Below are 16437 nucleotides of genomic sequence, written 5' to 3'. Positions count from 1 at the left end.
TTTTCTATAGAATAAAGAAAAGCAAAAGTAATTTAAGAACTTAAGGAAGCTAAGAAGCCAGGAATGTGGTTCTGAGCCAAGACATCTCATTAGGAATCAAACAAATTGATTGTCAAGGATGCAGAACAGGAAATTTTAAAAACTCATAGGTATAAAATGAATGATGTAATAACTCAGCAGAACAGAGCCTAAACTTGTGGTGCAGGCAGCCTGATCCTACCCCATGCATTCCCTGCGGTTTGAGGATTTACTTGTAATTTTGCAGGGTGAATTATGTGAACTGCACCCAAGGTGAAGCTAGTACTCAAAGTGAAAGACATGGAGCAGTAAGTGGACTTCACCACTCTGTCTCCAGCCCTGCACTGCTTCAGTCTGCATGCCAATACATTTGCATGACCCTGGACAAGTGATAACAGAATTCTTCATGGATAATGACACCAAGGAAAAGCTAATTATTAGCACCTGGAAGATCAATATTCATACAAAATAAATCAAAGTATTATAATACAATTAATGCTTGGTGAAAGCAAAAGGGAAAAAATTATATCATGGGAAACAGGTAATAACATATATGTACCACCTGTGCTCTGGAACATAAAAGTAAACTGTATAACTCATAGTTAACACCATACTTTTATGGGGAAACATAGAAATTATATGCTATTATACAAAAGGTGTTCAGATGTCTTTTAACTGACACACATTTATTCAAAGAGAATCTAATTGAGAAGGCCAATTCATTCCAATTCATGAAGCAGTAGCAACATGAGCTCTTGGAGGCTTGCAAGTGGGATTCCAAGAATAGAGTCTAAACAACATGGATCAGCTCATATTCCTCAGGCAGAGATTCAGTATCATCTCAGGAATATCTTTTATGTAGCCAAGGACCTGCTGTATGTGACATCTGTCAAAACCTACCATAACAGGTCTCTAAAAGCAACCATTGAATTGATAAGGAATCAAGTGTGCAGGACCAAGGATGCATCTCTTAGTTCCCATGGGAGCTGGGCATGGGAAAAGGAACTGTCCTACTAAACTAAGCCCTCATGGGCAATTTGCTTGCCAGCGTGCCTTTCCCCATTTCCATCAGCCTCAGTCATCTGCCTGCTACAGGCCAAGTCAAGGATGGAGAAGGCTTGGAGCCCATCAGCAGGGCAGCGCTACCTACCTTGTCTAGGAAACTCATCGGACTCCCGGTGAACGAGGTCGGTGACTCTGTTTCCATAGTGCATCCTGCTGTCGTGGTCATAGGCCTTTAGAGTCTCACTGGAGCTGTAGGACTTCTGTGTGGGCACACGGCAGTCCTCGCTGTCCAGGGAGGAGCTTGTGTAGCGGCACTCTTTGCCACACCGTCCTCTGGTCAGAGAGCGGTGTCGCCGGTCCTTTACATCCATTATTCCAGAACACTGATGCTTTCAGCAAAGTCAGGCCTGAGTCTTGGCACCTTTCACTTTCCCACCTAAAAACATCAAAGGAAAAACCCAAGACTGTGACTACAAGAAATGGTGCCTTCTGTCTGACTCAAGTTTGCTTAGGCAAGCTTGGTGAGCTCCATACTAACTCTTGCAAAAGCTCAATGTCTACTTAAACAGTCAGTATAAATACAAGAACTTGATACACAGTAAATTAATTTTCTTGATGTTTAATTTAATAGATTTGGAGGGAAAAGTAATAGCAAGAAAACTCATCTTTTGATTTTTTTATATGTGTACAAATGACATGATAATTCTGTCACTCTAATGCAAGATCTTGTTATCAAGCAGTTCAAAATGAAATTGATTTTGTCCTTCTTTAATAACATTCTCCCCACCGCTTTTTTATGCTACAGAAAGCTCAGGAAGAAAGCAAATATTAAAAAAAAAGAATGAAAGAGAGAAATGAAGAAAAAGAGGGAAGGGAAAAAGAAAAAAGAAAGAAAGGAAGGAAGAAAAAAATGAAAATAACAAGTATATCAGCAAATTTGAGCATGAAGCAAAAGTATGTTATTGATGCTCTGCAATGGTACCAGACCATTTGACTAATATAAAATTGCCTAGGTGGATCTGGAGAACAATAATAAAAGGCACCGTAGACATGCAAACAGGCTTCCTCTTATTTATTTAATGAGCCATCAGCAAACTCCCAGCCCGTTTTTATTCCTTTGCAAATCTGCATCTGGATACACCTGGTCACTTCTTCCTAGCCACAGGTGAACTAGAGACCTTGGTGATGAATCACTCACTTGGCCATTAGCTAAAACCCAGAGGATGCCCATCACTGCTAGTACACCCAGTGCAGAAAAGGGAAAATGAGGAGGACCCAGAATGCAATAGGTAAGCTGATGGGGAGGAACCTCTCTAACACATGCTTTGGCAACCAGAGAGAGCCTCAGCCTGTCATATGCCACCCTCATCCTGAGAGTGTATGCCAAACACCACTCAGAAAACACTAGCCTTCTGCTCAGCAAATAACGGCAAAAATGCCTAGGCGCCTCCAAGTTCCAAATGATAGGCTCTTATTGATTTCATTTGCCATGCAAAATAGCATGGACCATGGGGCCAGGGCCTGGACAGAATGGACAAATACAAATTTTAATTAAAATGGAAAATACAACCCAGAGCCAGGGTAATGATTTTTCTCTAGGCTACTGTTGCTCACTGCCTCCTCAATATGTCAGGAAATACTTGGGGAGCAGATCTGGAGTTCTGAACCACCACCGCCGCCCCGCCCCCCTTCCTTGGCTATTTACCACTCTGTAACCGAATGTCCCTGTATACCAAAGTGCTAGCCGGTGTGCGCGTCGATGTGGACAGCTTTGACCCAGAGGTAGCAAAAGCAAAGTTGCTGCTCTGTTGTCTTTTGACACCAAAGGACCTTCTGGATCTCCAGCACACTCCTCATCTACACTATTAATACACTTTTGAAATTGCTACCTGAAATTCTGAGAAAATATTTTTGACAATTGGCAACAGAAAAGTACACCTGATATGAACACCGACCACAGTTATCTTGGTACTGTGATCACTCAGGAAAAAAAAAAAAAAAACAGTTTCCTAAATTCTAGAGTTCCTGACTCAGCAAGTTGAGAAATACCTTTAAGAGTCAGGACAGCAGAATAAAATAAACATTATTATTGCTGTATGTATATACGTGACTGTATGACCAATGTGATTCTGCAATCTATACACTCAGAAAAATGAGAAATTATACCCCATCTGATTCAAATGTATGATATGTCAAGACCATTGTACTGTCATGTGTAACTAATTAAAACAAATTGAAAAAAATAAATATTTTTTTAAAAAGTCACCAACCAAGACCCCAGGACCTCCTTAGAAGACATAAATAGCACTGGGATAGAAATTTTCACGGCCTAGTAATAAATTCAAGTGTCCTAATATTATTGCAATTTCTAGATTCTAGATGCCAAAATTCCTGGTCCTTACTTCCGATCAAATGATTTCAATATTTTGGAATCACAATATCACAGGCTATTTGCAAGTGTTGCCATTGAGAACCTAATGGGAGGCTCATCTTACCATGACCACAAACTAGGCAATGCCCTTGTCATAATTACTTCTGGCCTTTCTAACTTGGTTTCTCAAATGGTGGAAACAGGAATAATAAAAATTAAAATGTATTGTAGCTAATTTTTAATAGGCTTTAAAACATCAGAGAGGCTAAAAAGTTATTTTTTTCTCTATGTTAATTTTTTCTTAACTAAGTAACTATAGACTTAAAGAGACAGAGGGAGAAGACCGTAAGTTTCTCACTCACAGTTCTAATAACAAGTCTTAGCACATAAACTAGGCACTGAGAAAAGAAGCCTCTCAGCCTCTCTGAAAGACCATAAGATTGCTCACATCAATACTGAAGAGCCATAGTTGTTTCTTTAAGAGTTGTGTGTTATAAATTGATTTTATAATTTGCTTCTCTCTTGCTTTGCTGTTAAATTTTTACTTTTAAATATTGTCCATGTTCCTGACTCTTGAAATACTACCTCCTCTAATTTGCATGTGCTTGGCATAACAAGCTGAATTTCTACCTCTGTGTGTATATGTGCACATGCTCTTATTTTATTTTTTAAAACCATGCTCAGGGATGCTCGGGGTAGGAGCCTAAAGGCTTATTATCTATTAATAAAGTACAAGAACTTTGGTATTTGGACATTTTGACATCTACGTTAGTTGCCCAGAAATTTTCCCTGATAAAGTCCTCTTTCTTGGCTCTGTTCATGTTGGCTAAGTTTGTCAGAACCGTCACCTCTGGATAAGTGATGGAAATTTATACATAATGAGGTAAAAATTGACAGAGAAACCTAATCTCTTAAGGAACTAAGCAGAGTTCATAGCCTGTTGGCAAACAGACATTTTATATTATGACTGCCTGTTATTTAAAAATTAATTATCACTATTAAAAAATACAAAAGAGAATTTATATTACAATCTAGAGTCCTACCTAACCTTTAAATATAGGCAACATAAAAATTTATGTTTCCAAAATGATGGAATAGATATAATTTTTCATCTTTTCCCCATAGCATCCAGCTAAAAATCCTGGACATTCTATATGAAATAAAAATAAGAAGAGTCTTTAAAGTGAAAAGAAGAGGCAGACCAACTAGGAACCTGAAGATGAAAGGAATAATGATGTGGTGAGTTCCCTGGAGATTTCTATTGCTTTAAATAGCGGGGACTTGGAGCTCAAGGAGTTGACAATCCAGAGACATCAATAGGCACAGACAGCACACAGCCCAAGAAAATCTAGCCTCTTCTTGCCAAAGGCCTATAATGAGGTCTTCCTGAGAAGAGGGGAAGCACCTAGGTATCAACCATGCCCCTCCAGTCAAACAATATGGGGAAAAAATGCTGTCTCCATCTCTACCTTCAACAGCCAAGACCAAGTGGGAAGCCCACACTTCCATGCTAATGAAGTTGCATTTAGGGACTTCAACCTCAATCAGAAAGGTTTCAGACAAGGCCAAGAAGAGAGCCAGGATTTTCACCACTTCCAGGAGACAATGAAGCTTCCCTTGCCACAGGGAACCTGGCCATCCACTTCCAGAGGGTCCTAACAAAGTGACACAGGAGGAGGTCTAGTGAACAGTTAGGACTTTCATGTCCCCCAGTGTTAGATTCCCCCTGCCCCTTGTGGAACCAAGTGGAGGTGGGATGCCAAGTAGGAGCAGTACCAAGGCTTCCTATCCCTAACACCTGGGAAGCATCAGTGCAGTTCCAGTGGAAAAACCAACCTTCCATCCCTATAATCCCCGCTCCTAATGAGCACCTCAAAGGGAGCTTCTTGACTTCAGGGGCTGACAAAGGCTGAGCAGGGAATCTGGCAGTAACAAGAGAGGGTCCCCCTTCCCTCCACAGAGCACTGCCAGAAGAAACCAGGTGAATTGGAAAGTTTAAATGAGATGTGGAGTTGCATAATATGATATAGCCCAAATGTACACGTTTCAATCAAAAACCACTGTTATACAAAGAATCAGGAATATTTAAACTGAATGAAGAAAGGCAATTCATATATGTAAACACTAAGATGTTAGCATGACCTTACATATGTTAAAACAGCCATCATGAAACTACTTCAACCACCAATCAAGAACACACTTGGAAAAAATTTTTAAAAAGTAAAAATCCTCATAAAATAGAGATGCTCATTATACAAATAGAAGACACAAAGAAACCCCAAACAGAATTTTTAGAATGGAATCATTCAATAACTAAAACAAACACAAATAAAACAGAGAAAAGAATGAGAAAAACTAAAAAAAAATAGCCATAAAGACTACCCAATAAATATAATGGAAAGAAAAATGAAAACCTAAAATGTAAGAAGAAGAAAGAAGAAAGCATTGGAACCTTTAAGGAGACAACAAAACATTTGATATTTATTTCATCTGAGTCCCAAGAAGAGAAAGAAGGCTGAAAATATGCTAAAATAGTAGCTGATTACATCTTAAATTTGTAAAAGTCATACCAGTACATATTCAAAAAGCTGAGTGAATCCCAAACTGCATAAACCCAAAGTATCCATACAAAAAAATCAGAGTTAAACTTCTAAAAATTAAAGGGACATTAAAAAATTTTTTAAAACTGTGAAAAAAATTACTATTTACCTATATAGAAAAACATTTTAAATGAAACCGTTTTCTCATCGGAAACCATGGAAGCCAAAATATATTTTTTTCAAGTGCTAAAATTGAAGAACCTTCAATCTACAATTCTATATCCAGGGAAAATATTTTTTTTTTTTAGAATGAAGAAAAACATCAAGAATACTTTAGGTAGGGAAAACTATAAGAAGTTGTCACCAGGAAACCTATTTTATAGACTGGCCAAATAGTACCCTAAACCGAAAGATCAAAATAAAAGAAGGAATCTTAAAACATCAGAAAGGAAGAAAGGAACATGTAAGTCAAAATTATGGGAAAATGTAATAAACTTTCTCCTTTTGAGTTTTCAAAATGATTTCTGATAGAGGAAGAAAAATTGTAACTGTCTGATCTGATTACAATTATATGTAGAGAATATGATTAAGAAATTTTTATAAATGGGTTCTGGTAAAAGGACATAAAGAGAACTTAGGTTTCCATACTTCAGTCCAGTTGATAAAATGATGAAAGCAGTAGGCTGTGATAAGATATAAATGTACAAGGTAATTGCTATAAAAACTACACAAAGAGGTGTACTCAAAATCACCATAGGTGTCAAAATAGAGTTCTAAAAATGTGCAATAATCTACAAAAAACAGGTGAGAAAAGGACTTAAAGAACAAAAATAGAGAATAACCAAAAAGTAAAAAATAAAATGGAAAACATAAGTCCTAAAATAGCAATAATTAAACTAAATGTAAATGTTCTCAGTATACTAATTAAAATATAGAGATCAATAAGGTGAACTAAGACTCATGATCTGACTATTATCGATTAGAAAGTCATTTTAAATATAACAATGTAAACATGTTTGAAAGGTAAATTAAGAATGGGTTATAGGTGAGAATTAAATCTCAACTGTTTAAATATATAAAAATATTGTAAAACTAAGGAAAATATACCATTCAAATATTGATCCAACAAAGTAGGAGTGACTGTATTATTATTATTAAAGCAGACTGCATAGGAAAGACAATTACTAAAGACAGACAGGGGCATTCTATAGTCACACAGGGGTCAATTCTATAAGAAGACATGACAATTCTAAATATGTATGCATTCAAAAGACAGAGCTATAAAATACCTGAAAACAAAATGCAGCAGAACTAAAAGGAAAGGTAATCAAAATCACAACCATAGCTGGAGGTTTCAACTTCTGAGTCCCCCAGATTAATGGAATAACTAGAAGGAAAATCAGCAAGGCTATATCAGATCCAATACCATGAACATTCAATAGGGTCTAAGCAACGTTATAGAACTTCATTCCCAACAACACAGGTTACACCTACTTCCAAAGTGCTCATAGGATGTATCAAGGATAGATCATATCTGGGGTCATAAAAAAATAATAATAATAAACCCTAAAAAATTTCAACTTGACTGACATCACACAAATTCTGTTCTCTGATAATAAAGAAATTGAAATAGGATCAGTAACAGATCAGGAGAAAATCTCCAGATGCTTAAAACTAAAAAAAAAAAAAACAAAAAACACTTTTCTAAGCAATCCCTGGGTGAAGGAAATAGTCTAAAGGGGAATCAACATATGCACTAAAGTTAATGAAAATACAACACATCAAAATTGTGGGGAAAAGTCCAGTCAGTGATGAGAGAGAATTTCATAGAACTTGAAAGTGGGAAAAGTCTCCAATAAGTAATCCAAGCTCTTGTTTTAAGAACCAGGAAAAAAGTAATAAGACAACAATATACCCAAACCAAAAAATAAAATCATAAAGAGCCAAAATCAATGAAAGTAAAAATAGAGAAACAATAGAGAGAAGCAATGAACAAAGTTGTTTCTTTGTATGGATCAATAAAAGTGACAAACCTCTAGCAAGATTGACAAAGAATAGAAGAAACAAATTACCAATATCAGCTACAAAGCAGGGATATTGCTACAGGTTCTGACAACATGAGCAGGATAACCAGAGACAACTACCAACAGGTCTACGCATATAACTTTGAAAAACTAAGATGAAATAGAATAATTCTAAAAAAAAAAAACACCTAATTATAACAACTCACCCAAAGCAAAATAGATCACATGAATAACCTTATAGCTATTAATGATATCTAATTTGTAATTATACTACCCAGACAAAAATAAACAGGCCCAGATGATCTCACTGGAAAATTCTACCAAATGTTTAAGAAAGAATTAATATCAATTTCCAGCATCTCTTGCAGAAAATTGAAAAGGAGGAAGTGATTTTCAATTCATTTGTTGAAGTTACTACAACTCTACTTCTAAAACCTGAGAAAGGTAGAGAAAGGAAGGAAAGAAGGCAAAAAAGAAAACTAAAGATGAATTTCTCTCATGAATAATGGTGCACAAATCCTTTCATTAGCGAACAGAATCCAGTAATACATGAGAAAAAAAAGCATGCACTGTGACCAAAAGAGAGTTGTTCTGTAGATACAAGCCTAGCTCAGTATTTAAAGACCAAGGAATATAAACCATCATATTAACAGGATAATAAATTCTAATCACAGGATAGTATCAATCAAGGCAGAGAAGATATTTGGCAAAAATTCACATCCATTCATGATTAAAAAAAAAAACTATCAGAAAAATAAGAGGGAATTTCCTCAACTTGATAAAGAGCATCAACAAAAAAACTTAAAGTTGACATTCTAATGAATGGAGGAAAAAAATGCTTCTCTCTAGGAATGGAGTCAAGGTGAGGACATCTGCTCTCACCAGTCCTATCCAACATGGTGGTGGGATTTCTAGAATACAATAATTCAAGAAGTAAAAAACCTACATATCAGAAAGAGAGAAAACATCCCATTTACAAACAAAAAGATTAGGTCAGCTCAGAACCTCAAGGAATCTATAACAAAACCTCTAAAACTAGTATAAGTGCGTTTGCCAAAGTCATAGAAAATAAACATGCAAAAAACAATTGCATCTTAATATACTAGCAACTGGACATGAGAATATAATTTTACTTACAGTCTCTCTAAAGATGAAACATTAGACATAAATCTCGCAAAATATGTACAGAAATTATTTGCTGAATTTATGCCACACTGATGAAAAAAATTAAAGAAGATCAAAATAAATGGAAGTATCATGATAGATTGGAAGATGCAGCAGTTTAAATACCAATTCTCCTAAACTGATAAGTAGATTGAATGAAATTTCTATCTTAAAAAGAAAAAGCTTTCTAAGACACTGAAATGATTTTATTTAAAATTTATACAGAAAGCCAGAAAAACTAGAATAGCTAAAACAAAAAAGAAGGAATTTAAGACTTATAAAGCTACAGTACTCAATACTATGGGATTGACAGAGGGATAGATACATAAACTAATGCAATAAAATAAAGAACACTCAGTTAGACACATGCTAATAAGCTCAACTGACTTTTAATACAAGAGCAGAAGTAATTCATTGAGGATAGCATTTTCAACAAAGGGTGCCTGAGCAACCAGACATCTAGAAGCCACAAGATAATGGATTTAGTTTTCCACTTTATATTTTAAAACTTCAAACTGGATGGATTAGTGACTTAAAAATAAAACAAACATTTTAGAAAACAATACAAAATTTTTAGGAAAAGAGGGAAATATTCTAGACTTGACACCAAATGCATAATGCATAAAAGGAAAAATTAATAGATTGAATCTCTTCCAAATCAAAAATTTTGCTCTCCAAAAGACCTTGTTAATAGGATGAAAAGACATTCTACAGGCTGAGAGAGCATATGTGTAAGCCACATATTTGATAAAAGACAAACATCGAGAACATGCAAATATCTCTCAAAACACAACTGTAAAAATAAAACACAAACAATCCCATTAGAAAATTGGCAAAGGACAAGAGGTGACATTCCACAAATAGGACATGTGAGTGCAAATAAGCACATGAAAACACATCCATCAGAGCCACAAGAGAAAAGCGAATTAATACTATGATGAGATGTTACTACAGACCTCTCAGAATGGATAAGCAATCAAGAAAGGGACAACACTAAGTGCCAGCAAGGATGGGGCAAAGCCATCACTCACACATTGCAGGCCCAAATGTGAAATGGAACAGCCACTCTGAAAAACAGCTGAGGGATTTCTTAAAACACTAAACGTATCACTGCTCTAAAACCCAGAGACTACTCTCCTGGGCATTTATGTAAGCAAAAGTGAAATGAAAATGTCTGTTCACACCAAGACCTTATAGGAGTCTTTATAGCAGAATGTTCATTCATAACAACCCAGAACTGGACACTGCACAGATGTCCTTCATTAAGTGACTCGGTAAGCAAGCTGTGGTGGCCCCATGCCTTGAAACCCTGCCCAGCAATAAAAGAATGCACTATGGACACACACAGCAACAGGAAGAAAAGGTTATGTACTGATATTTGGCTCCACTTTACACAGCATTCTTAAAACATGACAGGAGCGGACACCAGATTGGTGGCTGCTGGTTTTGGAAGGTATGAGAGTGTGAGGTAAAATCAGCATGGCTCTAATCAGGCTTCTGGGGTGATAGGGATAGGGTGGATTTGGGTCATACCCATACACATCCTGGTTGAGATATGATCACAACAGTTTGCAAGATGTTTCTTTTGGTGGAAATTGATCAGAGGGCCCATGGCATGGCTCTGCCTTATGTGTTCTGACTATAAATGATTCTACAATTACAGCAAAGTTAAAAAATTTCTTTAAAAAATATCATCCAATACAGCATACCTCATCCCCAAATCCATCATGAAAATAAGTACTATGGAAGATAATCCACAATTAATATTGTAAACATTGTAATTATCTTTTAATTTAATTATCACAATTAAATAAAATCAATTTTTATTTACAATTTTATTATGATTTTATTTATAAATTTTATATTTTATAAATTAATTTTATTTAATTATCACAATTAAAATTATAAATATTAAAAATGTGAACATTGGGTATACATGCTCCACTTTAAAATAAGATTACCATTATTTTATCACTTCTTTGATGTCTAGTCAGTCTGTCTTATTTATTGGAATCCCCTGGTTGGCCAATATTTTTTTTGTGTGTGTGGCTTCTAGTATAAAAAATAAAATGTTGTGGACACTGAAAAATTCACACATACACACACACATACACACACACACAAAAAAAACAGTTACAATGCAAGAAACAGCATTTTCCAACATCTGCTTAGTTTTTATAAGGCAATCTTTTCATTTTTAAAGATAATTTTGAAATAATAGAATACTAGTCTTTCTCCTTTGCTGGTTGGATAGGAATCCTTTAATAAATGCATTTATTGCCTACCATGGGTAAGCCCTCTCAGCACGGCCGTCCTTGAAAGTTAAGGTCAACAATGCGTGTGGGGAAATGAAGTTTAGAGACTACTTCTAAAAAGTAATTAAAATTGCCTTGAAGCAGTAGGAAAGATGGTAACCAAAATTATCAATCTTTTCCCCAAGCTTCCACCTTTTCCGCCACTGACAAATGGCAATCACTGGACAGCGAGGCCCTGCCAGCTCATACTGCTTCGCTGGGGCTTTATTCTGTTACATTCCACATTTCCTCCCTTGAAGAGGGTTCACACTGCTTTTTTCATCAGTTGCCTAAGTGGGTTCCATCACTTTTGCAGAAAAGACTACAGAGATCTTGCCTGCGAGCCTTTGTCTAATTAACTAATCCTATGAGCTGTAACACTGTTCACTATTAACTTTTCAGAATATCCTACTACTTAAGGGGGTTGACTTGTTAATCACTGACAGCCCAGTGGAGATATGTGAGTGTGTCTGCAGATGTACTCAAGAAGGATGCATGGGTGGGTTGTGGGGGCCTCCAACAGGCAGCTGCTCTTTCTTTGTCACAGGGAATACTGCAGGTGGCTGTTTAAGATTCCCTCACCCTCCACATTGGTCTTTGATTACACTGTGGGCACCGTTTCATCATACTTGAATATTTGCATCTTGTAAACCAATGACAGACAGACTTTCGGGAAGTGTGGCACCAGGACAGTCAGCTACCTCCCAACGTCCATGTGCAGTGGCAATCTGTTAATTCTGAATGCAGATCAATGTGAGCACCATTCTTCTCCATTCATGAATTATAATAAATCCTTGCAGAAGTTTGTCTAGAAGGAAGTGGGGAAAGTCAGTGCACATGCATCAAATATTCTTGTTTCCTAATTTGAGCTGGAATCACATATATTTTAGAAATCCAGTTTAAAAAAAAGTTTCATGAGAGGTGCATATTTGTAGTTAATTTATATATTTTTTAAAAAGCTCAGTCTGAATTATGTAGAAGATCTTTCTTCCTTCTGATAATGTGTTAATTGGATTGCCAACTTGTTTCTTAAATATTGCAGGTGCTATGTGTCTCTGTTTAAAAAGATGTAATGGATAAAACATGGCCCCTTTATCCATTACGCCCCTGCATATTTTGCCTATTATTCAAAAGCAGAAATGCTAAGATGGCCTTATAGTGCATTCACAGATTCCTTTTTTGTGTATTAGAACATCTTCATGAGAGTGGCTTATTTAAAATCCTTAAAACACCAAATAAAATGTAATGCTGAACTGAACACTACACATAAGAGAGAGAAGCTGAGATAGAGGGAAAGCTTGGAGTCTGCCTTTGCCTCCCTCCATCCCCAAGTAGGCTTCTTATGGATACAGTACATGGACTGGTTCTCTAATATAGGCAGTGCCTTCTCTTAAAAACACATAAGAAAAATTCCAAATACAGATACAATCCAAAATATTTAGCCACAGAATATCCCTGTGACCTCTAGGTGGACCTAAGAAAATCTGATTTTAAAATCTACAAAAGTAGGAGATAGTGGCCTAATAATTTAATGCACTAGTAAATAAGAGGTCAAAGGCAATTTGCTTCCTGTTCCCCTGTGCCTTTATATTGATATGTCTGGGGATAAAAAGCCAACTCTGGTTAATGTCCAGAGCAAGAAAGGATAAGCAAATTCACAATTGTGTTTTGCTCTCCAGCTTCGGAGCTCCATGTGGCTGCTTTTAGAATCTGTTAGGGTCCCTGGAGCCATTTGCACAGGAAATGGGGAAAGCAGAGCCAGGATCTGCTGTCTATGAATTTTATGAATTGTGAAATGCAGGGACGTTTCTACGTGCCCATGGTCCTAATCAATAAGAGCCACGAAGGAGCAGCACGTACCCTGCGAGGAGTCTCGCTATCTGCCACGATAGCACAAACGTGTGTTTGGGTATATTTGTATTTGAATAGTAATGAAAAGGCAGAAGTCTACATTAGATTGGTATATAGTCTAATTCCACACTTTTTTTTTTTTTTCTTATCCCGTCCAAACTGTTTAACATTCGAGAAAGTCAGCGCGGTTACACCTCCTGCGAAAATTTCAATATGAAATGTGGAAGTTTGCTGAAGCCTTTGCCTCCTCGGCTCCACCTTCGCGGCACGCTAGCCGCCTGTTCTCCTCCCCTTTCCTATGTGCCTCCTGAGATCCAGCTGAACAGATGGCTGTACCTTAGGCACTGGCTAAGTTACCGTAACCGGAAAGACAGTCCCTCCCCACTCCTCCTCCCCGCCATGCAGTACTCAAAGAAGCATCAGAGCAAGCCCAAGAGCCTGCAGCCTCAAAACCTAATGAAGGAAGGATGTGAACTCCCTCTTCCCAGCTTTCAGTATGCCCCTTTCTCTACAGGAGTCTGCAAGCAGCACCACACAGAGTGAGCAGAGGGCGGTGGCCCACAGATTTCCAGGCAGAACATCAGCATCACTGTCAAGTCAAGCTCCTGCTTCATGAACAACTACAAAGAGCCAGGCTCTCAGTCAGGCTCCTAAGGTAAGTTATCAGTAATATTCTCATTCATATTTTAAGTGACTTCCTAATTTCACACATCTAAAAATTATTCACACCAAGTTTAGAACTGACCACTAAATCCAAGACCTATCATACTGAGAAATGGACAATCTTAGAACATTGTCTCATGTTCCTTTTGGTCACTAGATTTGTAATTGTCCAAGAACTGAGGTCCTCCAATATAACTCTTTTGGCTCATGGAAGTCAGGAGTCATATCCCAATCCTTATGTACCAGTAAAGAAAACACCAGATCAGTTGACTCTTGTATGCAAGAACCTCATATATCCGATATCATGGAAATGAAGGAGAAAAATACCATGAGGAAGAGTGAACGAAGATTTGAGAGGGGTAGGCCCTAGGTCTCACTCTAGAAAATGGAGATGCTGTGTCGACTTTGAAGTCACATAATATAATATGCCTTTGGACTGTATAAATCTCCTAATAATAGTAGTTTAAATAGTGATAGATTTCATCACTACCACCCTCATCACTTCCACCAAGCATTATCAATATCTTATGGATGGCCATGATATGGAGCAGCTATTACTTAATGATCATCAAAACACTAGTTAAGTAACAATGTTCTAAACTACATCTCGTGGGTTGCAGCATTTCTATTCTCTGAAGAGTTAGTACTATCATACTTTCTTAAGATGGAAACAGTTATTAATAACTCCATTTAGTATTTAACTTTCACTTCATGATATAGTTCTAATATCCCTGGAAATATGAACCTGAGATGTTCTAGCAATATTACCCATTCATAGTCAAATCAGATATTCGTTGCCCTGACTTTTAATATATCATATTAAGCTCATGATACAAATGGTGCCTTATGTAGATAAGAAGAAAATGAAATGAAAAGGATCAGCTAACTCCCTACCTGTTCAGGAAGGTAGAATCTGGTAAGTGGAAATTCTGTTGTTTACTGAACCCAAACCATTGATGTGGAGATACAGCACTGGAGGAAGGAGTGTGGGTCTAAATTACCATGTACAATTCATAGAGAATTAAGGCATAAGGGATTGCATATGTGTGTGAGGTACAGTTGATATTCTCTATTATTTTACTATTAGGAGTAAGCAGATGGCATTCCTTAAAGTCTTGCTTTAATGATGACATGGTACAAGAACTGAAGTTCAAGATCTAGGAAGGGATGACAACAAGGGAATCATTTGCATTGTATCTGAGATGCTCTGTGAGAGCAGGAACCTTTTCTCTTGTCACTAAATATACCTCCAGTATTTGCTGGAGAACCCACCATTAAAGAGTCCCCAGTAAAAGCTTTGTAAAAATATATATGTGTTTATAAGAAGCATCTTAAGAAAATAATGGGAAAAATGCTTTAAGGGTCTTAGAGCCATTACTGTCTTTCTTAGTATTTAACTGCCCTGAACATATTATTCAGGTCTATTGTTAATTTGCAGGATTTACATAAGAACGTCTATAATAATTTCATGACAAATTTCCTTCCTACCTCCTGCTTTGTCAAACAAATACAATGTCAAGTGTTCTCTTCCAAGGTAACCCTGCTTCCTTAATTAGGATGCAATACATGAATATTGGTAACTGCTTGGAAAATTTGAAGAAAGTATTCTAAGAGTAGGAACTGGCTTCTGATAAAGTCAGAGTCAGTATCCTGCTTATAAGACATCTTTTTGTTTTAGAAGGTATAGGCTGGAACATAGCATTTACTGCATATAAAGTATCCTCTTCTACAAGGATCCAGCTGGAACTTTAGTTTTTTTTTTTTTTTTTTTAAATCATAGAGTTCATTGCACTACCCAAATCTGCCATGGTAGCACAAAAGCAGCCAAAGGCAATACTTAACTGAATGGATGTATTTGTGTTTCAATAAAACTTTATTTTTAAAACCAGGCAACACATTGGATTTGATGCTCAGACCAAAGTATGCCAACAGCTGCTATAATATAGATAGGACACCATTAAAAGCCAAAAGTTTGAAACTCTTGCCAAATATTTGCTTCATATTAAGCATGCCTCACCAAGGATCTTAGAGAAGTTGAGAACTTCCGTATTAGAAAGTTTTTGATAAGGATGAATTAACATGAACAAGATACTCATGGTGAATGAGTAGTATGGGGTCAATAACTAGAACAATATAACTAGGGGAAATTGCTTGCATTCAGAAGGTTACTGATTTGAAACTGAGATATTTTCTTGGGCTTCAAGCCAAAGTTGTGCATCCCTCAAGAAGATATATTTATGTTTAACTGCTCATTGACAATAGTTTGAAATTTGACCTTTCTGTATAATATGCATTTAATTCTTGCCTCACTGCTCCTACTAATTATTATTTTGCCAATTATTTTATGGCATTGAGGTTTGTCAGTGTATATGAGAAGCAGCAATGATGTATCAAATTGTTTCTTTTATAACCCATTTTTCTATCTCTGTGTCTTATTTTGTTCTTATGAGAAAGAAAAAGATAAATGATTAACTAAATGATCAGAAATGTTGGCAGTTCAAGTTTTA

At 36.6% G+C, this 16437-nt stretch overlaps 1 protein-coding gene across 15 annotated transcripts in view; it reads right to left on the bottom strand.

Annotated features, from left to right (window-relative positions):
• The window catches only part of Tenm2 (teneurin transmembrane protein 2), a 2558256-nt gene that overhangs the window by 880104 nt on the left and 1661715 nt on the right, over positions 1-16437 (bottom strand). For all 15 annotated transcript variants that reach the window (XM_078052148.1, XM_078052158.1, XM_078052210.1 and 12 more), the window contains one exon: positions 1169-1459. In XM_078052148.1, coding sequence (XP_077908274.1) covers positions 1169-1394 — 226 coding nt within the window. In that variant the 5' untranslated portion in view covers positions 1395-1459. The remainder of the gene's footprint in view (positions 1-1168; positions 1460-16437) is intronic.

Source organism: Ictidomys tridecemlineatus, chromosome 1, assembly GCF_052094955.1.
Source record: "Ictidomys tridecemlineatus isolate mIctTri1 chromosome 1, mIctTri1.hap1, whole genome shotgun sequence".
NCBI lineage: Eukaryota > Metazoa > Chordata > Mammalia > Rodentia > Sciuridae > Ictidomys > Ictidomys tridecemlineatus.
This window is presented reverse-complemented; position numbering and strand designations above follow the sequence as displayed.